The sequence below is a fragment of the Myotis yumanensis genome, unplaced genomic scaffold (genome assembly GCF_028538775.1).
Source record: "Myotis yumanensis isolate MYYU_CA2020_CCGP unplaced genomic scaffold, mMyoYum1.0.hap1 SCAF_6, whole genome shotgun sequence".
Lineage (NCBI taxonomy): Eukaryota > Metazoa > Chordata > Mammalia > Chiroptera > Vespertilionidae > Myotis > Myotis yumanensis.
Genome location: NW_027223757.1, coordinates 82,975,854 through 83,003,809, shown reverse-complemented (window position 1 = coordinate 83,003,809; position 27,956 = coordinate 82,975,854). Strand labels below are relative to the sequence as shown.

The 27,956-nt window shown below is 37.3% G+C and overlaps 1 protein-coding gene across 5 annotated transcripts in view; it reads right to left on the bottom strand.

The window, feature by feature from the left end:
* Nucleotides 1-27,956, bottom strand: part of SUPT3H (SPT3 homolog, SAGA and STAGA complex component) — a 478,084-nt gene that overhangs the window by 129,413 nt on the left and 320,715 nt on the right. For all 5 annotated transcript variants that reach the window (XM_070418486.1, XM_070418489.1, XM_070418491.1 and 2 more), the window contains exon 6: nt 23,298-23,437. In XM_070418486.1, the coding sequence (XP_070274587.1) occupies nt 23,298-23,437 (140 nt within the window). The remainder of the gene's footprint in view (nt 1-23,297; nt 23,438-27,956) is intronic.

Genomic DNA, 27,956 nt, shown 5'->3' with positions numbered 1-27,956 from the left:
CATCCTTCTGATCTCAGAGGCCAAGCAGGGTCAGGTGTGTTTAGTACAGGTGTGGCTTTGCATCAGGGTAAGATGTATTACTAGAAAGATTTAAGATTACTACTCCCAAACCACTGTATCACGGACTCCTGTAACAAAACTCCTTACTCAAATATAAAAATTTCTATGTGGATACAGATAGAATAACCCAAGTAAATTTTACCCAAATAGAACTAACTACCCAAAGAGTTCATTCAGGGGTGGGGAATGTCTGGCTTGCGGGTCTTATAAGGCCCAAGAAATCACTTGGTCTGGCCCTGCCATGGCATCAGGGGTGAGTTAATTAAATGCTTGACCAAATATAGCAGGCTCAGTTCTAACTTGATAATTTTGTATGGACTGTCAATTATCTTATAAATATCCAATTGGCCCTTGGCAGAAAAACGGTTCCTCAGCCTTGAATAATTTACTAGACATTGATACTTCATGTTACAGCTCTAGAGATCTATAAGACTGGCAATAATTCAAAAAATTCTACCTGTAGAAGATAAGAAACAGGCTTAGTTTTTACAGAACTCAAAATCCTAAAACTTTGAGCTTATATGCAGATTTAATAAGATTTAGAAATGTATTCTAATATGATTAAGTTATTTAATAAGATATAAGTGGACAAATGTTACAGAATTATCTTAAATAGTACCTTCTGAAGATACATACTACATTTTCTGAGCCTTTTTTTTAAAATTAGGGGATAGCAGTCAATGTTAGACAGATATTCCAATAACTTGATCTCTCATATATGCTATAATTTCTTTGACTAGCTCTGAGTGTATCTAAACTAAATTCCATTTGTATGTATATCTATTGGAATTCAGCCATACTGTACATTTAATAAAGAGTAGTTTTTCAAAGATAGCTACTATTTCTTAAAGACAAGTGTTGGCCATTGAGCTAGGTACATAACATATGTCATCACAAATCCTTCCCAACAGTTCTAAGATACTGATCCAATTAAGGAATCTGAGATTCAAAAACATGAAGTAACTTGTCTAAGGTAACAAGGATACTGTGAACAAGAAGAGGGATAGAACTGTGATTTTAGGTGTGCCAGTCTAATCCCAAATGATGCTCTGGTCATAATATCATGCAGTCTAAAGAGAATATCAGACAGAAGACAGGCACATCGAGCTTGGTAGAAGATAAAAAAAAAAAAATCATCATGCTATAATGAAGACTTGATACTCTTTTGTGATGAGTGACATTGATGATTAAGAAAATGATGCTAAGGGAACATATACATTGGCTAAACACTTTGAGAATATGTACAATGTGTGTTTGTTGTTAGTCTGTAGCTTTTACATGAGAGCACATTAGTGTGACATGAACATGCTCTCATATGTCTGGGAAGGCCATCTTCTTCCAAAGATGGTCATTGGGAGGAGCTGGTGAGGGTGAAAGTGGGAAGAGCAGAGTTTAGTTAGCCAGCCAGCCCAGTCCAATAACCCCGATGGTCACTGGGGCAACAGGTTTCACAACCAGATTCCTCCAATATTGCTGGTGAATTAAAAAAGAAAACATAAGCAACACTGAAATGAATGATAAAAGCCCACATGCCAGTAATGAAAATTTGACCTTGCCAAAATAATGAATCAAGATTCTGCATTGCACAAAAATAATCCTCCTGGAATTCTTTTATATTGATGCTCTCCTGGTACATTCATGACATAATGAAATAAACTATCATTTTATACAACTTTGAGCATACTACTGTACCACACCAGGTATTCCCTAAGTATAGCTAAAGGAAGCATGCCCTGATACTTTGCATACCCTCTTTGCATAGTGTTCTTCAGAGGAGGTGGAAAAACACACAACCCAGATGGTACTTATTTTCTATAGCACAGTATTTTAATTTCTTAAGTAGCAGGATGGATATTTTGATTAACAAAAAAAAAAAAATCAAATCCTTTCTTCTATTTTCCTCTGGACTTTAAGAGACAGGAAACATACTAATAAAAGCTGAATGATTTCTTTAACCTCCTGATGTTTATACATTTTGATAAACAAAACTCTTTAAATTAATATGAGACTTAGGCTGAAATACATTAAGACATTAACACTTGTCCTTTGGCTATGATAGTCCTTTGAAAATCATAGGCTGCGTGACAAAATTTTCCTTCAATATTTAAAAACCTTAATTTATCAATTATCTGGGAAAGAATTAACAAGGGGGGAGGGCGGGAATCAATGTTCTATGTTAAAGGGCTTATCCCTGTCCCAAGTGGAGCCTTGGAATGGACAGTGAGTCCACACAGAGCGTGTTAGAGAGCTAGGACAAGCCATCCCACAGCTTCCCTAACCTGTTAAACACGGTGAGTTCACATGACAGCTCAGAATGATCAACTCCACGATGCAGCACAAACAAAGTCTGTTTCATAACTTATGAGTTCATTGTAGTGGCATAAACTAAAAACAGACTGTATGTGAGCACCTAGATTTCTACCAGCACCAGGCAAAACAGACTCCAATCCCTGCAAATAGATTGGGACTATCAAATGTCTTCCACTTGTGACTGTTAACTAAAACAATTTTTACATCAGACTAGGTATACTCTAAGATACTAATTACTCTCTAGAAGTACATAGTGCCCACCCCCCACCCCCAGTGCATATACACTTTAATAGCTGATAGCTCAATTTTGAAAATGAAATCTATTTTAATAAACACTGCCTTTATAATTATTCAAAGTGTGTGTATATACTTTTTGTGTCACCCTATATTTTATCGACCTAGGAGGCTCATTTACAGGTTTTACTAATTAAAATATTTTGGTTACATACAATATGGCCCCAAATTACAGTTGCTTAAGCAAAACAGAAGTTTATTTTTCCTCATATAAATTAAGTCTGGGGACAAGTTATTTAGGCTTGACATAACCACTTGCTGAAGTCACGAGGGCCTCAGTCTCCTCCAGCACCTGCTCTGATATTTCTAGGCTGTTGCTTCCCTGCCTCCACTATTTTTAAAAGTTATTTAATTATTTCATGCGCCCCCCCCCCTTTATTGAGATATGACATATAACATTGTGTGACCTTTGTCTTGTCTTCATAATTCAGAATGGCTTTTAAAGCTCCACATCTGCATAAAGCAATCAAATGTAAGAAACTAGATGGCCCCAGCCAGTATGGCTCATGGATAGACTGAAGGGTCCTGGATTCGATTTCAATCAAGGCACATACCTAGGTTGCAGGCTCGATCCCCAGCCCCTGGGTGCGTGTGGGAGACAACCAATCAATGTATCTCTTTCACATCAATGTTTCTGTCTCTCTCCGTCCCTTCCACTCTTTCTAAAAATCAATGAAAAAATATCCTCGGGTGTGGATTAACAAACAAACAAACAAAAAGAAAGAAAGAAAATAGATGTACCCTTCTATTTTAAGAAAAATAATAGGAAGTTCAATTTAATATTTAGGCATTCATTTCACTGGCCACAACTCAGTCATATGATCAAACCTAGCTGCAAAATAAGAAGAGGAATGTGGCATTTTCTCTGGATGGCAATATTTCCAGTTAAATATCTGAGTTTTGTGACCAAGGAAGGAGAGGATGGATATTGTGTGGCAAGTAGCTGTTTCTATCAGTTGGTATATGGTTGAAGTAAAAAGTTGTTACATTTATGGGACCTATCACATTGATTTCCAGACCTGACTTTTATCTGTCATTACCTGGAATGTAATTAGAGTGAGAATTCTCTGCCATCACACTCACCAGCATTTTAAAAAATGCAATTTATATCTTTTACCTTCATGGAGTTATTTCAGGGGATAAGAGGACAACATTAAGTCAAATACTAGTAAATAACCAATAATATTATCCTAACTCCAATAAGACTGAGATAGCTGCATTTAATTTACTCATGTATTAGCTTAGCATAACCACAACTCAAGGAAGGTGAGTGTTATGAAAAAGGCTTGACAAATGATTCACTCCAATGTGTGCTTAAATCTATGCTTTTGCATAAATACTGGCTGGCAGGATGGGTACAGTGCCTTTGACATGTTTTAACCCTTTACTGGAATCCTAGATATACCCAATGAAAAGCCATCAATCCCAAACTTCATCAAAGACAGAAAAGATGATTGAAGCTGGCCGGGGGTGGTGAGGGCTGAAGTGATCCCTAGAACATTTAGGCACTACTTTATCTTGAAGAGAAAAATATAAACAAAAAGCACATAAGGTGGCATTCAAGATACATTTGAAGAGGAATGGATAGGGTACATTATAGGGTTCATACCATTCCAACCAATCATATATTCTAAATTAACAGTGTTGAACAGTAATAACCGTTTTCATCATAAGCTCTGAAATATTCTTATACCATTCTGAGAGACATTCTATGCTATCAGAAAAAGACTGGAGTGACTGGTGAAGAGATTGCTGACCGGGAATCAGATGATCTGCACATTAGGTCTTGTTTTGCCTTAAACACAGACGGGAACTCTAGATTAAGTTGCTTCAGCTCACTGTGACTGAGTTCTCTCTTCTTTAATACAGCATCATGTGCTGTGTTCTGCATATTACTGTATCTTAGGGAAGTCCTGAAATCTTTAGAAAGGTTTCAGTCATGGGAACTAAGATTTAAGAGATTAGACAACCTATTCAAGTTCACACTGGAAAATAGTCTTAGTCCATTTATGATTATTATATAGAAGAAATATCACTGGGAGATGCTATCAGTTCCTAACTTCTGGGAAACAGACATTTCAAAACTATAAAAGTGTGTGTGAGCCACCTCACCTGTAGCAGTGATACCGCTATTTAATCAACTGCATCTACTTTCTCTATGTCTCCCAAGCCTCACACCGAAGGGCACAGGAGCTAGGAAATCAGGAGGCCTTGTGATACTGGTAAAGAAAGAGAGACTGTGGCATTCATAAGAATCCGCAACTTCCATAATAGATGGAGAAAGAAAAAGAATTTCAGGTACTAATTTTCAGGGAAGTTAAAGGTCAGAAGATCACTGCCACTGTGACCTCAACTACCTCCTCCTCATGCTGTTCTTTCCTGCAGTAAACCAGGGCCAGCACCAGACACCTAAGTGCTACTGAACTTTACAAAAAGTATGAACCACTATGCAATTCCCATGAATGCTAAATATGAAATCCGTCTTTTAAAAATAAATGAGATATACTCTAAAAGCTATTAGCAGTTTTCTTTAGAGAAATATATCTAAGGGACTGTAATAGTCAAAGGCATGTAAATGTTCTTTAAAAGCAAGAACCTGAAATGGGTATTAGAGTCACAAAGACACAGACAAGCAGTAGAAAAGGGAAACCTCATAAACAAATAATGGCAGTTATTTGTAAATCACCATACCCTAGTGCTTTTTCATTGTCCTGGTCTATACAGAGTCACTGTTGGGTAGAACCAGATATTCTACAGTACACGAAAAGTCTCGGTATCCTGGTTTTAAGAAAATAATAGCAAGGCTTCAAAAATGTAGGTGCCATTTAGTGGACATGTTTTAAACCTCCTTCAAGAAAGTTAGTGTCTATTTTCCAATAGCTAACGAATGTAGTAGGCACCTTCGGTAGCTAGGGATTGTGAACATGCCTTTGCTTATTCCTTAAGAGAAGCACATCCTATACCATTAACTGGAGGAAAGAAAAAACCTGAGTATGTCCCTAATAAAAAGAAATCAGGTTTGGTATGCGTGTGACACTTCAAAGAGCACACTATGTGGAAAAACAAAATAAACATACAACCTGGCAAATGAAAATGGACCTGGCGCTTCAACATATTTGGCAGATGGGGAGAATTAAATTCAAGTCATGTATGCAGAGGGACTAATACAGTGTATAAATATTTGCTTAAGTGATATAGTATTTAAAATAACATATTTGGAGAAATGTTTTACAGTTTTAGTGAGGATATTTTTTAAGAGAAAAGGCTTCACTAAAGAGTATTTTACTTTCTTGGTTGTTCTGTGAACTTTATTGGGATATTTTGTATTTACTCTTTCATTAGCCATTCTCCTTTAAGTCTAAGATAACTGTATAGTATCCCATGTATCTTTTAAAAGGAAGTTAGTTTTAGATTATGAGATCATTTTTGGAGTAGAATGTTTTGAAGAAGATAGTCTCACAGTCAACTCCAGTACTGGATGGGTGGTCCCCTAGGACAGGCGGCTAATGGCTGTATCCCTCCTAGTGCTGCTCCCATCCCTGCAGCCACCCTCAAGTCGCCTCATTAGAGTGATACAGCGTGGCTCTGCCTTTTAGCCACACTGCCAGCTCCAGTCCTGGATGCCTGGTATGAACTGGGCCAATCAGAGGCCACTTTCTGAGATTTAAGGTTATAATGCAGAGCATTGGGTCTGCCTCCCTCCAGGTGATGGAGCACCTGCTGGTGGCACGTTATCTATTCATCAAGTAAGAAATGTAGCTTAATAGTAAGCCTATGTAGAGAGAGACACATAGATCAGAAACAGTGAACCAAAAATTGATTTCATTGGTGCCTGAGCTATAGTTCCATTCTTGAGCTCCTTAAAAGATAAACATACTTACATGAGGAATTTTTCAATATGTAAAGTATTTTTTAAATGACATATCTAACGGAGTATAGTGAATTTATAAATTTATCATGTTTGTCATGCCTAGTCTCTAAATGCATCCATGATCTTTATATGATCTGTGCACCAATCACAGAAAGAACAATGGGAACTCCCACTGAAATACAGCTCCTCTGAGAATTCTGTGTCATCATCCTGAAAAAAACGTGACCTCTTTCCCATATGGAAGCAACACTTCTTTTATTTAATATACATCTTTAATTTACCATCAGGATACTGTCAGTAGCTGGACATAAATTATATAAAAGCCTAAACAAAATCATTAAGTTCTTTACTCAGTAGGAAATATGTTCATCCTAAATAACCCTACAAGAAACCAGGCGAAGGTGTGGAATTTTTATTGAATACTGATCTCTAATACCAGTAGTTGTTTGTTTCCAGAGAAAATCAGCTTGATAAGAGTTTCTAGAGATGACAAACAGTTCTGCCTCACTTAAAATTTGTATAACTTGTAAAAAATTCACATTTAAAACTAAAATACAGAATCCTCCAACTTACAAATATACTATTATCCTAAAAATTTGTTTTAAATCCAGAATGCACCTTTTCATAGAAATAGTCTTAAATGGTGGTTAGGTTCCCAAGTATTCTGCAAAACCCTCTTTAACCCACTTGCAGCTGGATTATGCTCAGTTTATTTAGAGATCAGAAGGGGCATAATTAATTAAGAGAATTCTGTCCTCTTTCCACATGGACAAAACTATGCAAAATCAAGAAAACACAGTTGGTGTTTGACATCTCTCACTGAAATCTCAACTTCCTAGTACCTCTCTCTTGAGTTTTCTCTTTCTCACAAGCACATAATAGAGCACATCACTTAATGTTCTCCACTCTTCAAATTTCTCTAAGGTTTAAAATTACTTCACCTCTATTCCTTGCTGATCGAAATTCTTTAAACAAAGTTCCTTTTGGCTAATACTTAAAAGGTAAGCAATCTGATTCACCTCAATATGTAAATAACTGAGTGTCCTTGGCCCTTCAAGTGTTTTGTAAAAATTTTGAAAGCTACAGGAATCTCTTATCAAGGATGGTTTTGAAAATTGTGGATTTACGATAATGAGACTTCACATTTGTAAAACAAATATGATAAAGCTGTTATTATTTTAAATGTGTGATTCAATTCACAAAGGACGTGAAATGGCCAAAGAAAAGCAAAATATTTTTATCAGCTTTGAAGTAAGGGGCTCTGCTTTATTACTATTATGTCTATTTTTCTGGTATATTACACATTCTGTGGAGGAGAGAACTACTGCGAACACTACTCCGTGTTCCCGGATCTAGTACAGTAGCTGGCATCCAGTGGATGGTCAAAGCATATTTATCAAATGGGAAAAAACAAACAAACACTAATTCATTTTTAAAGTTGACAAATTGAGACATAGAGATTTAAGTTTCCTCAGAATTTGAAAATAACCACTGAAAGATTTAAATGCAGGTAGACACTGAGAAGCATAAAAAAACACACAGAAGAATAAGTAAGATAAAATATATGTGCTAGGTCAATAAAGGTAAATAGGGTAACCTCAGAATTTGAAAAACATTAAAGAAAAAGTATTAATATTTGGGGCAAAACACAAAACTCCATTGTATATGGTGTTAGCAATAGTTACATCTAAACCAACTAGCTCAGAAAGAGTAAAAGTAAATACAGGCAAAACTGTAAACAATAAATAAACATATAAAAGATTGATGTTAAATACTACGAACAAAAGATAGTAGAGTAAGTGAACAGAGAAGGATTGGGTAGGAGAGGTACTCCTTTTGTCTTAGTCTATTCAGGCTGTCCTAACAAGATACCACAGACTGGGTGGTTTAACAACAGAAATTAATTTCTCACAGTTCCAGAGGCTATAACTAGCAAGGTCAGGTTCTGGTGAGGGCTCTCTTCCCTGCTCACAGCCAGCCAGCTGCCTTCTATTGTGTTCTCACATGGCAAAAGTGCTCTGGTGTCTCTTCCTCTTCTCAGTCAAGACTACTCAGCTTGACTGTGTTTGTCTCTAGTCATGTTCTGTTACTGGGGGATAGACATTATGTAGCTATGAAATAAGCAACAAATTGGATTTAATCAGGATAAAGATTTTGCTAGGGCAGGTGTAAGTAGGAGCTCCCAAATTTTAATAATAAGGATCTGTAATTAAAAAAAGGATAGATTCATGATAACAAGGAAGTGAATACTATTAATAATCATGAGCTAATCTATATATATAAAGAGGTAATACGCTAATTGGTCCTAACGTTGTCACAGTCACACCCGCTAAGGAGGCTGCCTGTGAATGTGCGGTGGGGCGTTGCTACCAGAGACGGAGTGGAAGCGGGGGAGGCGCCCAGAGGAGGCCCATGCCTGGTGGGGTGGGGGTGAGAACCCGTAGCATCCCCCTCACCAGTCCTTTGCCACCCACTGCTCGCACTCAGAGCGCCCTGTCGCTCACCTGCCTGGGGAAGGAGCACAGCACAGCAGGCGGGAGGTTTCCACGCTCTCCTCCACCACCATGATGGGGTGAAGTTGCCACATTGCTCTGGAGATGGGGCAGAAGCAGGGACCAGCCAGAGGTGACTCAAGAAACTGAGGGCGGGGCTTGAAGCGGCCAGAGAAGGCCAGAGGGGTCAGGGGGCTGGGCCAGGCACCCTGGAGCTCTGCATGGAGAGGTTAGGGCAGGGGTGGGCAAACTTTTTGACTCGAGGGCCACAATGCGTTCTTAAACTGGACTGGAGGGCCGGAACAAAAGCATGGATGGAGTGTTTTTGTGAACTAATATAAATTCAAAGTAAACATCATTACATAACAGGGTACGGACTTTTTTTTTTTTTTAGTTTTATTCATTTCAAATGGGCCAGATCCTGCCCACAGGCCGTAGTTTGCCCACGGCTGGGTTAGGGTGTCAAGGCAGGGCGGCGGGTGGGTGGGCGGGCCGCGTGATTTTGCACACTGGGCTCCTAGTATATACATAAAAATCTCCCAACCCTGTTCATGAATAATTTATGAAAAGTCATCACATATTAGATCACTAAGTAAATTTTAATAAATTCCTAGCACTAAAAATAATATCTAACAATCTGACTACTATGCAATAAAGCAACTAAAACATCTAATAGAGGCAGAAACAAATGAAACATCCAGACACTGGGAAAACATATATGTATATACTAGAGGCCCGGTGCAAAAAAATTTGTGCACTCGGGGCGGGGGGTGGTGTCCTTCAGCCCGGCCTGTGCCCTCTCGCAGTCTGGGACCCCTCGGGGGATGACCACCTGCTGGCTTAGGCCTGCTCCCCAGGGGATTGGGCCTAAGCTGGCAGTCAGACATCACTCTGGCAGCCTGGGAGCCCTCAGGGGATGTCCAGTTGCCAGCGGGGAGCAGGCCTAAGCTGCAGTTGGACATCCTTAGTGCTGCTGAAGAGGCAGGAGAGACTCCCACCACCACCGCTGTACTGGCAGCCATCAGCCTGGCTTGTGGCTGAGCAGAGCTCCCCCATATGGGAGCGCACTGACCACCAGAGGGCAGCTCCTGCATTGAGCGTCTGCCCCTGGTGGTCAGTGTGTGTCATAGTGACCAGTCATTCCCAGTCTTTCTGCTGTTAGGGTCAGTTTTCATATTACCCTTTTACTATATAGAATAGAGGCCTGGTGCACAGGTGGGGGCCGGCTGGTTTGCCTTGAAGGGTGTCCTGGATCAGGGTGGGGCTCCCGCTTGGGTGCCTGGCCAGCCTGGGTGAGGGGCTGATGGCTGTTTGCTGCTGGCCACACCCCCTTCAGGGTGGGTGTCCCCACTGGGGTGCCTGGCCAGCCTGGATGAGGGGTTGATGGATGTTTTCAGGCTGGCCACACCCCCTTTAGGGTTGAGGTCTCCACTGGGGTGCCTAGCCAGTCTGGGTAAGGGGCTGAGGGCCGTTTTCAGGCTTGCCGGCGACTGAAGCTCCCAGCCTCTCCTTTTATTCCTTTTTTTTTTTTAATTCTGGGATTTATTTACCTTCTATAATTGAAACTTTGTTACCATCCTGCTCGCTCCAGCTCTGAGGCCACGGCCGGCTGAAAGCAGGTATCTGGGGTTTGTTTAGCTTCTATAATTGAAACTTTGTTGCTTTCGGAGCTCAGAGCCGGGCCGCGGCAGGCCGGGAACGTTGGCTTCCTCCATCACTGGAGCAAGCAAGCCTCCTGCTCGCTTCAGTTGCGTGGCTGTCGGCTGCCATCTTGGTTGGCAGTTAATTTGCATATCGCCCTGATTAGCCAATGGGAAGCGTAGCAAAGGTATGGTCAATTACCCTTTTTGTCTTTTATTAGATAGGATTTTAAATATTCTCCTACATAAATTAGGCCAAAGGGAAATTCAAACTTGCAATTAAAGAATATTTACAAAATAATTTTTAAATAATAGAAGTGTATCATATTTTAAAAACCCGTGTGCTATACCAAATCAAGGCTAAGAAGAAACTTTTCAATTTGAATATTTCCATTGTTTAAATAAAAATTTTCCTATTAAATATGAATACTTTTAATTTTTTAAAAAGTCACTGTTTAATTATTTCCTTAGGATAGTATCTAAAAATGCAATTTCTATCAAAGAACATAAAGTTTTTTTTCTTTTAAAAGAGATTGTAGATCTTGCTATACTTCTCTCCAGAAAGCTGTAACAACTTAAATTTCCACTAATACATGGCATAGTCTACTTCTCCACACCCAAGTAAACACTGAATAATTCTTGGTTAAATTTAAACAAAATACATTTTCTAGCTTAAATAAAATTATATTTTATTCCCGAGCATGGTTTGGTTTGGTTTCTGGGGGTAAATGGGATGGGGTAGGGATTGAGATTCAATATTATTAAAATGTATTATAAATGGTTTATAAATTTTCTTATAGTTGTGTTTTGAATCAGAGAATCTACAAGTTGTTGAATGACTCAAGCTGGACTGCAATCATTAAACTGTATGAAAGTACCCAGATCCCACAAAATTGGAATGGTTTAAAATAATGCCATGAGACACTAATAGAAGAATTTTTAGAAGAATTGATGAGTTTGAGATAGCAGATATCCCTAAGAAATAATATCCAGGCCACCAAGATAACTTATTATGCTTTGGTTACAATAAATTAAAAACAAAACCTTCATAATGACTTGCTGTGACTCAGGAAAAGTTTAAACAATACTTGAAAAAGTCTGCAAGTGGCAATGTGCATTATTTATTTTAAAAATAATGTACTACATTTTCTACTTAAAAATATGGTTCATTATCAATAAGAACTGCTTGAGATGATGGAAAATATTCCCCAAATTCCACTTGAAGCGTTTTGTTTTTTTCAAAAATGGAGAACGGTAACTGTCTTATTAGGCTATTATATTTTATTCTATTACTTGTACTGAACTCATTGTCAGGCCACACAAAAAAATTCTTCCAAGATTCTAATATCCCCCCTACCAAACCACTGGAAAACAGGAATTTTACACAGAGCTATTGTCTAGGGAAAAGGGTTTCAATCTTTCTCTGCCTTTCTCTTTTTTCCCCACTTTTCCCTCCCTCCTCTACTCTTCTCCTTCTAGTCCCCCCGACCCCCTCACTTAGAAAATATCTTCAGATTTAGTAAAGAATACAGTAGTATTTTTGGAGATATTTGTGTATGAACTGAATTTTGGTAAATAAAGCTTAATTTTAAATTATTTAAATGCTCTGGTACGACTTTTATATAATAAGACATTTAAAAAAATAAAAACAATTACCCCAATGATTTTGAATTTTTCTATAATGTGTTGTCTACAAATTTGGGATATTGCAAGTTAATTCTGAAGCACTGTGGTCAGAGGACTTCTATAGCTAGAACTGTGGAAAAGCCGTGACTATAATTTGAACAGGAAGTTATTCAAGCAACGAAAACCGTTAGCAAGTGGCAAGCACCTCTAAAAGATTTGTTGAAGAACTCCTAATACATACATTCATAAAGTACATAACCAAGTGCAATATCTCTTAGCATTTCTATGTGAGTCAGAAGAAATGACTGAAAATTCAAATCATCCAAAGGATAGATGAATAAATTCACATATAACAGCTATAAAATTATACCTATTTTATTCACCTTATTTGGACAAATATTTGATGAAAGTTTATACTGTTCAAGGAACTGTGCTAGGAACAGAAGATATAAAAGTAAATAAAATAATTCCAGGCTCTCAGGAGCTTATTTAGTAAGTTAAACTAAGCAAACACAACTAGTTATAAATTATCACATGCTAAAATATTTCAACTGAAATGTTGCCAAATGGTTCAGGGGAAAGGAAGAAAAGTGAATGCCTATTTAGGAAACTACAAATATATGATGGTTACTTAAGTAGTGTGCGTGTGTGTGTGTGTCTGTGTGTGTGTGTGTCTGTGTGTGTGTCCCGCATGGTTGGTGTTTTTGAAGGAAATATGGGAGAAGACGGAGAACAGGAATGGAGGAAGATGAGGATAAAAAGCCTGCTTGGGACCAGATTACAAAAGATGTATTACTGCCATGCTAAGGAGTTGAGACTCTTCTGTAAAAAATGGAGTCATGAAAAGCAGAAGCTTAGACTAACGCTTATGAAAAAGATAGTTCCCAACAAATATACAAACAATGGATTACATTGATCTCTAAGTATTATAGCTTAATCTAGAATTCTTATTTCTACATGAGAAATACAATGACCTAGAAATGAGCCTCACTGAATTACATAGCTTGCTTGCATGACTTACCATTAAGTGGTAGCAACAATAAGAACTGAACTAAAGGTAGCTCCTTAGCATGGATGAAACAAAGGAATAAAGGGACGTTATCTATACCAAACAAGCAATGATCTGTTAATAAACTAGAGCATTACAAAGACAAAAGTCTTGTCACAGAATACATTTACTTTCATATTTAGAAGTACTAACTTATTGCGATCAAACCAATTAAGATAAATAAAATTCAGACTATGTAACAACAATCTGCCCACCTACTGTGGGAAATGTGGGTGAAGGAGAAAGAATAGGGAAATATAATCCACAAAATATTCAGGGCAAAAATATTTTGGTTATTACAACAACCACAATTTGAGAACTATAAACATTAAATGTAAATTAGTGGTAAATCTTGTGGTGTTCTTAAATTCGATGATATTTTAAAACACTTCCCTGCCAAGGTGTTTTATAAACAAGTTAGTATACTGATCTCTAAGAAAACCTCTGAAATGTATCTTTTAAAAGAGAAAGATTTCATTTTAAAAAGAACAAATTAAAATTATTTGAGCAAGAAAATATTGGTTCTATAAAAAACTTAATTGAACAGTATAATCAGATGTGTTAGTCAAACATCCATTTATGCAAGACTAAACACTGCAGCCCAGGAAGGCCTGCAAGCATGCATTCCCGCTGGTAGTCACAAATGTTTAGTTAACTTACTTTCCATGTCATTAATTGAGAAATGTCTTTTCCAGAAGACACCTTTCCTAAGTTTAGACAAGTTTTTACAACAATGAAAATATACATGTTCACCACTACGTAATCGGAAGACAGCTACAGGTGTGGAGAAAAAGTAATTTGGTAGAGTGTATCCAGTCACAATGGAAATCAGGTTCAGAACTACACATTACTCCTACCTTTGGGTTCTCTGAAAGTCAGGTAATACTCCCTGTTCTGCAATTTCTAGGCCAAAAAGAACATATACTAAGTTACTTTAATTCTGCTTTGTATAGCTAAAAATGCACGGGTTTTTCCCTGAAGAATGATTTTAGAGTACTTTTAAATTATCCAAACAAAATTTACCCCCAAAAGAATAAAACAACAACATAGTAATGTTTTCTCCTGATGAAGCTCTTTCAGAAACTAACCCGGACACATTACACTGTTTCATGTTTTAAAATATACATTAATTCTGTTCTATTTTACATTGTATCCTCTTTAGCAAACCACACTGAAACTAATTATATGCCCCTATCTAAAGTTAATCCTAAAAAATTCTTTAAAAAGAACAAACTTTATTTCAAATAAGATAGCAAGTGAACTAGAAAATTTGTGGCTTCATCACACAACCAATAAACTACTAAGGAGATTCAAAATCAAGATAAAATATAATAATAAGAATAGCAATTATTTACTGAGCCTGCAGTTCCCTTACCAGAGTAATTAGTTATCTTTTGATTTGCCAGTTATGTCTATAGATTGTGAGGGCAGAAACCATATTTTTTGTGTCTTTTTATAGTCCTAACCTCAGGACCTAGTACACTGACTGCTTTACAAACAACTCTGATAAGTAAATGCTGAGTGAATTCAAGAGTAGAAAAGGCTGGTGGATGGATGACTGCTTGAATCCAAAGAAAATGATTTCCACTCATTCTACCATGCTGTCTCTTTGGGAAAACCTCCTAGAGCTCTGAGCAGAGTCAGTTATAATGCACCACTTTATTAACTCTCATGTCATAATGTGGAGGGCCTTGCACGTAAGGACCTTCATGGCTGACTTTCCAGCATCCACTCCTTCTTCCTAAGTAAGGCTCCAGGGATCCATGGTTCTGGGAGAGCATGCTGACTCCAGCCCTCAGCTTTAAGGATGGAGCATATGATTTAGGCTAAGACAATCAGAACACCTCATTTTACTAGCTACTGTGAGTGGGGGCTTCAGGAGATCCTGTTACCTAAGCATTTTCAGAGTAAAATCTTGGGACAAAGGCATTCTCCCTGTTTGGACCTGGAACTTTTATAGCATGAGTTCTCCTAGGAGGTTATTCAGTCTAAAGATTAGGCCAATAAAACAGAAAAGGGCAGGAAAAAAGAGAATTATAGGGAAATGAAGCTACAAATCCAATGAACCTCAATATCAAACCCTGTTTAAAGCTAAATCCACTTTTGGTTGTGTACCTGAACTTATACATTTCTCTGTTTAATTTAATTTCAAGAGGGCTCTTAGGTCATCGCAATAAAAAACGTCATATAAAATGCTCTTTTAAAGTTCTTACATCATTGTAAGAGCTCTGAATAGAGTCTGTTGACACTGTGCAAAGTTATACTCCTCTATTCCTTAATTGCATAACCCGAGTCTATTGAATTTGCTTCATAAAGCCTATCCTGCAGTGGTACATATAAACTAAATGCTTTGGGCAGGAAAAAAAAATGCAAAGGAAAACTACTGACTTTCAAACTAATAATATATTGTGTGTCAACTGTAATTGTAAAATAAATTAACCTTTAAAAATTAAAATAAGTAGGACAAACTAAAAAATAAACTTGAATAATGGAAATCAATTGAGAATTAAGAGAAATATAACATAAACAATAAATATGTAAAATCAAAACACCATTAATTTACATATTTAATTTACTTGTAATCTCATCATCTAATGACAACCACTGTTATTTAATAAGTTGGTATATTCTCCCTCAGTCTAAATTTCTATGTGTGAGGGAATATATACATTCCCTGACTATTGGGTAAACAGGGTTCTCTAGTCCCATTCCCACTATTATAAATAACACTGTGATGAAGAGTCTTGTGCACATGAATGAGCGTGTGAACAAAATTTCTGACTATATTCTTAAAGAAAAAATTACCAAATGTGGGTTGATTTGGTTGAAGTATATAAATACTTTAATGCTTCTATTTATACTTTAAGATAGTATGGTTTCTGCTTTTTATCAATCTTTATTTCTACAAACAGTTAAAGTGCATCCAATCCCACCTTACTCTTGACCATTTTATAAACAGAAATGGCAGTGGTTCATTACAGGTAAGCAGATATTTACTCTCTCCCCCCAAACTGGGCTCTGAGTATCCTTTCAGACATTTTAATAGATTCAATTTCCTCTCTTGAAAAAGTCACAATACACATTTACATACAAAAGCCTCTCAAGAAACCTCTTAAATTTCTTAATTCAGGATTTCACAAATCTATTTGAAAATAGATCACTGCTGCTCCCCCCTCCCTCCCCACCCTACAGTGCGCTATTAACATCTTGCTAGTATTTCTTGAAAAGCTTGTCTAGAAAGGAAAGCCTAGAAAAACTTTCCACATCCCCACATGGATTATTTACCTGTGTTTGTTTCTGTTTTATAAACGGTATTACTTTTTATACCTAATTCTTTCATCTATCTAGAATTTATTTTTATGCAAGTATAAGGTTAGAAGCAATCTTTATTTTTTTCTTTCCAAATAGTTATCTCACTATTTAGCATCTTTCTCTCACTGATCTATAATTCTACCTTTATTGTGACTAAATTATTCTTCACACTTAATTATGTTATTTATTTTCTTCATTGGGATGCTTGTTGGGTTTTACAGCAGTACTACACTATTTTTATGTTAGTAGTTTTATGGAATGCTATAACTGGTAGGATAAATTGAATGTTGCCCTCCACTCTTTATTAATAAAAATTTCTTGGTTATCCTTATCTTTTTATAATTTCAAATAAATTCTAACATCATTTTATAAATTTTTAAATTCTGCTGACATTTTTGTTAAAATTACATTAAACTAATATATTATTTTGGAAACTGAGACATTTACAATACTGTCTGTGTCCAGGAAAATAATGTTTCTTCACTTATACACTCTTCACATCTCAGTACATTATTAAATATTATTTCCATATTTCGCTTACATTTCTTAATATGTTTACCTCCAAATAATTTTTCTTTATTAATTTACTGAATTCTTTCTCCTTTTTATTTACTATTACTGAAATATGAGGAATACTATTGTTCTTTTAAGTATTTTATATGATTTAAGACTTTAATTGGTTCTAATAGTTTTTAGATTGATTCTCAATAATTACCTAATAAAAATACATTATCTGTATATAATGATAATTTTTGTCTCCTAACAATTGCTTCGCCTTTTATTTTACTGGCCAGTGCAACTTGAACTCTGGCAAATAAAGGTGATAACAGTAGGAATTTTAGAATTTAATGAAACTTAATATTTTTAAAACTACAATGATGTCTGTTCATTTGCATGAGATATTCTTTATCGAAATATGAGATACTTTTCTATTTCTAGTTTATTGAAAATTCTAAAAACAATAGGAAGTGAATTTTGTCCAATGCATTTTAATCATCTACTAACACACTCATAGCTATTCTCCTCTGACCTATTTATTATCTGGTATATAACAGTAATCTATTTTCTAATATTGCAGCATACTTAAACTCATGAAAAAAGTCTTGTTTGGTCTTGGTACATCACTCATTATATATGCAACCAAATGAAAATTGCTAATATTTAAAAATGTCTGCATCTATATTCATAAGCAAGATTATATTACATTACTTTGTAAAAATTAATGAGTTTTCCTTTTCTTCTGTGCTCTAAGATGGTTTACATAGCACAATATTTAACTGTTTTATAAATATTTAGAAGAGCGCTCCCATACCCTGGCTTGGATTCAGAAATTTTTGAAGAAACAATACTTCAAAAACATTTACCATTTCTTCCAAGGTTATTGATGTATCCAGGTTTTCTACTTCCCATTGAGTAAAACCAATCATTTATATTTTCTTTGAAAAAAAAACCCACAAACGCATTCCATCAAGATTTACAATATACTATTAGATAATTATATAAGAATTGATTTCTTAGTCTATGGCTATATTCTTACTCATTACTAATTTTTAGCAGCTACCTTTGTTGGCTTTTCTTACTTAGACTTGTCATAAATTCAAAGGATTTATTAAATTGGTAAGTTCAATAATTTGTTTTTTAACTCAATTTTCTTTTATTTTTATCTTTTTCCTTTTTATTTGGATGTAATATTTCTAATTTTAGTTGACTATTTTTTTTCATTTTCTCAATTTAATAATGAACAGCTTAAAAGCTAAAACGTTGCCTCTTTTAAATAAAGCTTTGTTCATACTTCTTAAATTTTATATGTATATTTTTATTACTATTATCATCTAAATAGTCTGTGGTAGTACTTTTTAATTTATTTGTTATTGGTCCATTAGTTGCTTATATGATGTTTGTTTTTCTTTGTAAATTTTCAATTTATTAGAATCCTGTTTTTTTTACCTCTGTTATTACTTTCTGGGTTTTTTGCTCTGGTAATATGCTCTATGAATTTGTACTTTTCTGGAATTTGTGTTTGTGTGAGAAATACTCCTCTTGGGCAGTTAAATAATGGTGTTTTGCAATGATTTTTAGTTAAAAAATAATGAAACCTTTCTTTATTGATGATATACAGATTCATTATATAAAATCAAAGTTCTTCTGGTTGAAGATGTAGGGGGAGGATAGAGGCTAGAGTCCTACCAAACCTCTCCTCACCTTCCCCGAAGAGCACCATGAAATCTTTGGAGTTACCTGGGTAAGATTTTAAAACTGCTGCTGCCCTGGCCAGAATTGCGCAGTGGTTGGAGCATTGGCCTGAGCACTGATGAGCCTCTGATTGAATTCCTGTTCAAGGGTATGTACCAGGGATGCAGGTTCCATACACAGGGGTGTGTGCGTGAGGCAACTGACCTTTCACATCTATGTTTCTCTGTCTCTCTGTCTCTCTCTCTCTCTAGCTATCTTTTTCTCTTTCTAAAAATCAATGAAAAAACTATCCTTGGGTGAGGATTAACAAAAAACAAAAGAAAAAAAAACTGCTGCTCATTTCTAAAATGTTTTATATGCATCTATTAGAAAAACATAAATCTTTATTATATTTTTCCCCAAGTCAATCTGTTAAATACTGAGAATGTGGTGTTCCAGTCTGTATAAACAAATGCATTTCTCTGACCTCTCCTGCATCAATCAAAGCTTTCTTTTGATTGGAATGTTTCAATTCTTGGAATTTGATGATTAACATTTTGTATTTACTATCTTCATTATAGGCAGCATCTCTTAGTAACATAAATTATCAACTTTGTTCCATTTTAAAGCTTTTCCCTTTTAATTCTTTTTTTCTGTAAACTAAATTACTACCACTAGTATTTGTGTTTGATATCCTTTGATTGCTCTTTTACTTTTACATTTAAAAAAATCTAGTAAAATCATATTTCTGTTCTTATAGATATAGGTCACATGCATATATAGGCAAAGTATGTGTATGTAAATGTATATGCATATTTGTGTATATAATGTATGTATCTTAAACTATAGTTTTCTAGTATATAAATTCTGTATATTTTAATCCTATATTCATTAAATTTAAACTTTTTAAGAACCTTTAAGTTTTTAACTCAAGCTTTTCAATTTCTTGGTAACTGAAGATTTATCTGACTGGGATTAGGCCTTTTTATGATAAATTTTATCTAAATAATACTTTTGAATTCTTACTCTTAAGGGAATATTATTTTACTTTACTTTATAATTTTAAAAGGTATCATTCTAGGCAGAAAAAAGGAATAGGAGAAATAACACACTTCAAAAACCGGGGATGTAGAACCTCTACGCAAGCATGTCAAACTCGTGGCCGGCAACCATTCACCTCTCTGGCTTCTTCAACTAGTTTTCCAATCTCTTTAGGTCCAAAAATTATAACAATGGGACTCAGAAACACCGGGGATCATCATAACCTCATTATATTGGGGCATAACTGAATGATATACCTCATTTCTCTGGTTATTCAACCTTTATGAGAAACTCTGTGTTTTTAAATCTATGGCCAGTCACTTCAGGTTAAATTCAGACGGCCACCTGGGATTTTATTCCATTTAAAAAAATTTTAAGCTGCCTTACATTTTACATATTTTATTCTGCTTTTTCTCTAGACTCCATACTAGGCCTCTGACTTGGAAACACAAGATGAACAGTCACTGGGGATTTTGGCACCACAATCTGTGTAAAGGCTGCTCTCTCTGGTGAGCTCCAATCTTGGTTCTCTTGTTTACTTTTACCGATGAAGGTTAGTCAGAAGGTAAGAGTTCACCCAAAATTTTAGGCATTTATTTTTATGTCCCCTTCACAAACCTAACGGTTTGTTAGACCAGATATTTAACTTGGTGAGTAATAAACTTGAGCTCCTGAGGTTCTTTAGCAGAAGAGCAGCTGGGTCTTAGGCAAAGCTCCTCTGTGAGTGACCACGGTTCCTCCGTTAAGAAAATCCAAATGCGGCTTTTAGCGATCCTTTCTTGGCCTCTGGTTGACACCGCTGATGTCAGTGGATCAGATCTCAAAATTTAGAATGTGAGAAACAGTAAACACACTTGTGTCATTCTGAGGTGGGTTTAAGTGAGGATGAGAGGTGGTTGGAGGGGAGTGTCTTTATATGTATTATTATGCCCACCATTTCCCTGCTTCTCTTTCCCAGTCTCTCAAATACTCTAAAGCAATTATGAATGCTATTTAACCTTTATTTGATAATTTAGAAGGATCTTCAGAGATCACGGATCATAGCTCTCTAGTAGACTTACACCCAAGTATTAAAAATTTGGTGCTGGAGAGAAAGAAAAAGTGTAAGAGTTAACTATCATGATATTGGACTAGCAAGTAATGGATATAAAAATTTAGACATTTTTATATTTAAAATCACATAATACTTAATATTAATGACATAAATTCTGAGTGGAATACAGAGCCAGATTAACACAGAAATCAGCTGAAAAAAAAAATAGAAAAGAACTTTGCTTTTTTGTATGCTTGCTCAATGTTTTAAGAAAAAGCTAGGGTCCCAAGTGAGTTTTTATGTATGTCTGTAAAATTTTTCTCTTTAAAATTACACTTAAGTGAAAATAAAAAGAAGAAAGAAAGAAAAACAATAATAAGCTTTGCTGGTAGGTCTCTACCATTTTCATACATCCTAGAAGAGAAGGTAGTAAACAAAGTTTCTGCAACCGTAAGTGATGCTTAGAGGAAAATTAAATCACTGAGTGATGCCAGGACTGATTATTCTACTGCACTTTAAAAGCAAGAGATTGCAGTCTGTGAGTCCAAAGTGGTTTCATATGGACTGCCACAGTTGTGGTTTACGCTTGAAACTATAACCTGTCAAATTAGAAGCAGGCAAGGCCTGTGCTCTTAACAGTTCCACTTTCTACTGTCTACAGTTATGTCTACAAGTTCAGCACTTTTATTCAGTACGACTGTGTTATTTGGAAGAGTAGAATCTCGAAACTGCTCTTTTTAAAAAACCTTGGTTAGAGAAGATTTCAGTTAGGATATAAAGCTTAGAGAAACTACCAATCTAATTTTTATTATATAGATAAAGCTGACTTTCATTGCAACTATTTTTATCAACTATTGATATTTTATTATCCTGGTTAATTCTAAGTAATGTATAATGCAACTACAGGTATGTAAACTGCATAAGTTCCCAAGTTTATTCAACCCAGCATTGACAGAAACGTTACTGACTCTAACTTGTGCCTTAATGACTCATCATCTTTCCGGGCCTACAGTAGCCTGCTATGATGCTCAGTGTTTCAACACGCTCCACTTCTCTTCTCCTTGATTGGGGAATGCCCTTCCAGGCAATGGGCTTAGTTCACAGAGATTTTCCCATCAAGAGTGAAAAGCTACTTGTTCAATTTTACTAATGTTTTATGTAGCATTCTTCCTTAATGAATCTTCCTTCATGCTCATTTGTATAATGTAAAAATGTTTTTAAAATAAAGCATAAACAATATTTGCTCTCTGTCATAAGTGAAACCATGCCACTAAACAATCATATCCTGTTTAGGCCATAATGACATCAGAAATATATGTTTATCATCTGCATGGGACAACTGAGCATGTTTTTGGCCCAAGGCAGAGTTGAACTAAAACCATTTGCAGTTGCCCCAAACCAAGATAACCACACATTTCTAAGGTAATTGATACCTAAGAAGAACACTGCTTTTAGATCACAGTTCCTGATCTAAGCATACTAATTCTTTAAAGAAGGCTGTTAAAGTTTATAAACCATGTATGTCTATTGGACTTCCTCCAAAATTTAACATGAAATAATTATATTCTTAGCATGCATAGAGACTATGATAAAGTGGGTACTTAGCGCGATCTTTTGGAGTTCTGAAATTACCTCTCTTGCCCAATTTAAAGAGAAAAGGGAAAATGGAAATTTTTTTTTTAACATGTAAAAGTATAATAATAATAAGTATCATAAGAATAATGCCTTGTATTTTGGATGGCATTCAAATGAAATCAATCATTACTTTTATTTTCCCAAAGTATTTAAGGAAACAATTTTATGAATAGATAAGCTGAGGTAAATAGAAGGCATACAATTTTCATATTCATTGTTAAAGCATATCCAGGGAATCCAAACACATGTCACTAACTTTGTGTTAGAGTGACATATAGCATGTAATTGCCCTGGATACTACCTTAGCTGGTGAGTCCAACCATAGCCTGGAACTACAGCCTGAAATGCTATATGCCAACACAAATGCAGTTAAGGATTACCTTTGCTCACAAAGCTAACTGGATATTTGGAACAAAAATAAATAAATATTTAATCATGAATTAGCTTTTAAAGAATAAAATATTATCAGTAAAACTAAACCCCCCGCCCCAAAAAAAGGAAGCTGAGGGAAATCTATCTATACTCAAAGAAGGAAACAGAGAAACAGGAAACTGAAGTCCTCTTTCCACATCAATTCTGAAAGCAGAGTCTGACATCCTCTCCAGGCTGCTCCACTGCACAATGCTGTCTTCAGACATGAAACCACTGATTGAGGCATTTCAGACGACACGTAAAGAACATAATAACAGAACCAAATAGCATAGGTAGGCACTGCGAACTGCAATGTTATTCTTTAATGTAAAAAGAGAAGAATGAACTATACCTCCATTCTTTCTTGTTTAACTTCATCAATTTCATCATCTTCAAACATCGCCAAGAGTTCTCCCGTTTGGTCAATAGAGTTGAGAAAGTCCTGTGCGGTTTTCTGTCTTTTGTTTGCATTATTACTGCCACTCAATTTGTCTTCATGGAGATAAAGGAAAGAAAAAAAATGTTTAAAAGGTTACATCAGTATTGAATACTGAATATGAAATTACATGTATTGAATACTGAATATGAAACTCAGAATTAAAATTCTCTCAAAATAATTTTTAAAAGAATCCTTGAAATAATTTATTCATCTCATGAGATTGAGAGAATAAAACCAAATTATCAATTACCACAATAAGTGTTAATGGATTGATTAAAATTCCACACCCCTCTCCCCCCAAAAGGGGGAAAGGCTCTCAGATTTGGAAAAAGAATCCTGTTATAGCAGGCCCTAGTTAAAAACAAAGACATTAAAAAACCCCATCTGAATTGAGACATTAAATTAAAAGAAGAGATTATTATACCCATTGCTGTGGCAAATATTTGAAACCGAAAGGGATGAGATTTTATTATTTTTCTTTTCAGAGATAAAAACTATCATACTTATTTAAAAGCAAAACATAAGTCTGAGAAAGTTATTACAATATTGCAATAGGTAATTAATAAAGTTTAATGCATTAAAGTATCAGTCTGAATTAGTGAGTAAATTAGTGAGAATGAACTAGATTATTTTTTAATGTGATAAAATATCTCTATTCCAAATAAAGATAACCCAACATCTTAGAATGAAAGCATCCATTTTTTTCACTGTTAATGATGATGTGAGCTGTGAGTTTTTCATAGATGGCTATATTGGTCACTTTGGCTGCTATAGTAAATATAGTATAGACTGGATGGCTAGAAAACAAATATTTATTTCTCATAGTTCTGAAGGCTGGGAAGGCCAAGACCAGGTGCTGGTAGATCTGGTGTCTGAGGAAGGCCTGCTACCTGGTTTGCAGGGGGCAGTCTTCTCATGTCCTCCCATGGCGGATTACCCAGACCCAAAAGTCTCTCATGAGAGGAACACCCAACAATCTAGGAAGAGAAGGGAACTTTCTCAACCTGACAGAGGTCATTGTTGTGAACTGAGTGTCCCCCCCTAAAATGCATATGTTGAAACCTAATCCCCAGTGTGATGGCATTTTGAGGTAAACACTTTCAAAGGTAATTAAGTCATGAGGGAGGAGCCTTCATGAATGGAATTAGTGCCTGTCTAAGAAGATACACAAGAGAGCTTTGAAAAAGGTGAAGGGATTGAGAAGTGCAGATCAGTAGTTACAAAATAGTCATGGGGATGTAAAGTACAGCATAGGAAATATAGTCAGTAATATTGTAATAACTATGTATAGAGCCAGTTGGGTACTGGAAATATCAGGGGGAACACTGGGTAAAGTATATGATTGTCTAACCACTATGCTGTACACCTGAAACTAACACAAAATAATATTAAATGTAAACTATAATTTAAAACATTTAAAAATTTGAAAAAAAGTAAAAAATTAAAACAAAGAAACCAAGACTCTTGGATTTTTTTCAAGTGATTTTTCCATATTTATTAAGATGATCATGTGATTTTTGACCTTTATGTTATTAATATGATGAATTACACAAATTGTTTTTTAAGTTTAAATCAATCTTCCATTTGTGAGATAAATCCCACTTGGTAATGGTGTATAACACTTTTTAGATGTTGCTGGATATGATTTACCAGTATTCTGTTGAGAATTCTTGCATCTATATTAAAAAAGACATTAGTCTGTAGTTTTTTTTTCCCCTTGTGATGTCTTTGCATGGATATCATATAAGGTAATACTGACCTTGTAGAGTGAGAAAGTATTGATATTATTGTTCTTTAAACATTTGTTGAAATTCATCAGTGAAATCATCTGGGCATGGGTTTTTCTTTGGAGGAAGTTTTTAAATGACTAATTCAAACTATTTATCATAGGTCTACTCAGATTTTATATTTCTTCTAGATGCAGTTTCAGTCTTTATAGGAAAGAAAGTAAATATATATTTATTAACCAAGTCTGTTTCTTTTTTTAAAATATATATTTTATTGATTTTTTACAGAGAAGGAAGAGGGATAGAGAGTCAGAAACATCGATGAGAGAGAAACATCGATCAGCTGCCTCTTGCACGCCCCACACTGGGGATACACCCGCAACCAAGGTACATGCCCTTGACTGGAATTGAAACCGGGACCCTTCAGTCCGCAGGCCGACGCTTTATCCACTGATCCAAACCGGTTAGGGCCCAAGCCTATTTCTTTTCACTTCTTGTTGCAATTTGAACAACCACCTTGTGTCATTCCTGACTCCAATATAGCTCTGTTACCACCCACTTCATTTATGTTAATATTAAATATGCTAGAGGCCCAGTACACAAATTCTTGCACAGGTGGAATCCGGCCTCCCGTCCCCAATCGGTGGATCGGGGCTGGACCTGTCAGGAGGAGGAGACTGCAGGAGGTTGGCCAGCCAGCCTGCCCTAATCGGGCTGATCAGGGTCAGGCTGGTTAGGGAGAGGGGCTGTGGGTGATTGGCTGGTTGGCCCCACCCCTGATTGTGGTGGGGGGCTGATGGGGGCGGGGCTGGCTGTGGGGAGGGGCTTTGGGTGGTGGGCCAGCTGGCCCCGCCCCAGAATGGGGTGGGGGGCCAATTGGGGGCCAGTGGCCTGGGGGAGGGGCCATGAGTGGTTGGTCAGATCAGAATGCAGGGGCTGAGCTGGCTGGGGGGAGGGGCCGCAGGCTGATCAGGAGAGGGGCTGCAGGAGGTTGGCTGCCAGCCCCACCCCTGTATCGAGGTGGGAGAGGCCAATCAGGGGTGGGGAAGCTGGTGGGAGGGGCCTTGGGAGGTTGGACAGCCGGTCCCACCCCCCGATCTGGTGGTTTGCTGACTGCAGTGGGTGTCATAGCGACCGGTCATTCCAGTCATTACAACATACCAGTCGCTGGCTTTTTATATATATAGATTACATACCTACATGTTACAGACCCAACATTATAAATATTGATATTGCTTTATATAATTGTTTTTAAATCAATTGAGAAGAAAAATAAATATGCAATTATATCTTCTCACATTTACCTACATAGTTATCTTTATTTTCTTGTGTATGGGTGTGTGGATTCAAATTGTCATCTGGTACAACTTGCTTTCAGCCTGAAGAACTTCCTTTAACAGTCTTCATATGAGTCCACTATCAAGAAATTCCTCCAGTTTTTGTTTATCTGGACATAGCTTTATTGTGCCTTCATTTTTGAAAGGTTTTGCTGAACATGTTTCTTGATTGACATTTTCTTTCAGTTCTTGAATATGAAACTCTACTATTATCTGACCTATCTATATATATATATAAAAAACCAGTGACCAGAATGCCGTAATGACCAGAACGACCATCGCTATGACACCCACTGTGGCCAGTGAACCGGCCCGATTGGGGGGGTGGGACCAGCCGGCCAACGCCCCCCTGCAGCCCATCCCCCCTGGCCCCACCCCCGATGAGCCCCCACCCCCCCAATCAGCCAGTGGCCTCTCCCCCAAGCCAGCTCCACCGCCGATCAGCCCCCCCCCCCCGACTCCAATAAGGAGCAGGGCCTGCTGGCCAACGACCTATGGCCCCTCCCCCAGGCTACTGGCCCCCGATCAGCCCCCCCCCCATTCAGGAGCAGGGTCAGCCGGCCCACCGCCCACAGGCCCTCCCCATGGCCGGTGCCACCCCCAGTCATCCTCCACCTTGGCCCACGGCCCCTTCCCCCAGCCAGCTCAACCCCTAACCGCCCCCCTCCACACCAATCAGGAGTGGGGCTGGCCGGCCAACCTCCTACGGCCCCTCCCCTGGCACCATTTGGGGGTGGGGTTGGCCAGCCCACTGTCCACAGCCCCTCCCCACGGCCAGCTCTGTTCCCAATCGGCCTCCCCACCCCAATTGAGGGTGGAGCCAGCCGCAATCACCTGCGGCCCCTCCCCGCAGCTGACCCAGCCTTGATCAGGCTCTGATCAGGACGGGTCTGCCAGTCAACCTCCTGCTGTCTTCTCCTCCTGACAGGCCTGACCCCGATCCGCTGATTGGGATTAGGCTGCCCAGACCCCACCGTGCAGGAATTCTTGCACTGGGCCTCTAGTATCTATACTAATAAAAGGGTAATATGCTAATTAGACTGGATGTCTTCTTGACTTCCTTCCGGACAAAGCCACAGTGGTGGTGGCCAAGGCAGAGGCGGTTAGGGGAGATCTGACCGACAAGGTAGAGCTGTTAGGGGTAATCAGGCTGGCAGGGGAGAGCAGTTAGGGGTGATCAGGCAGGTATGTAGAGTGGTTAGGGGTGATCAGGCAGGCAGGTGAGCGGTTAGGAGCCAGCAGTCCAAGATTGTGAGAGGGATGTCTGACTGCCGGTTTAGGCCCAATCCCACCGAGGGGTCCTGGATTGGAGAAGGTGCAGGCTGGGCTGAGGGACTCCCCCCCCCCTACCATGCACGAATTTCGTGCACCGGGCCACTCGTTGTCAATAAGAAGTCAGCTGTTAATAATATTGTTAGGGTTCTGTTGTATGATGAGGTGCTTTTTTCTTGTGGCTTTCATGATTTTCTCTTTGCCTTTTCTTTCAACACTTCTACTAAAATGTGTCT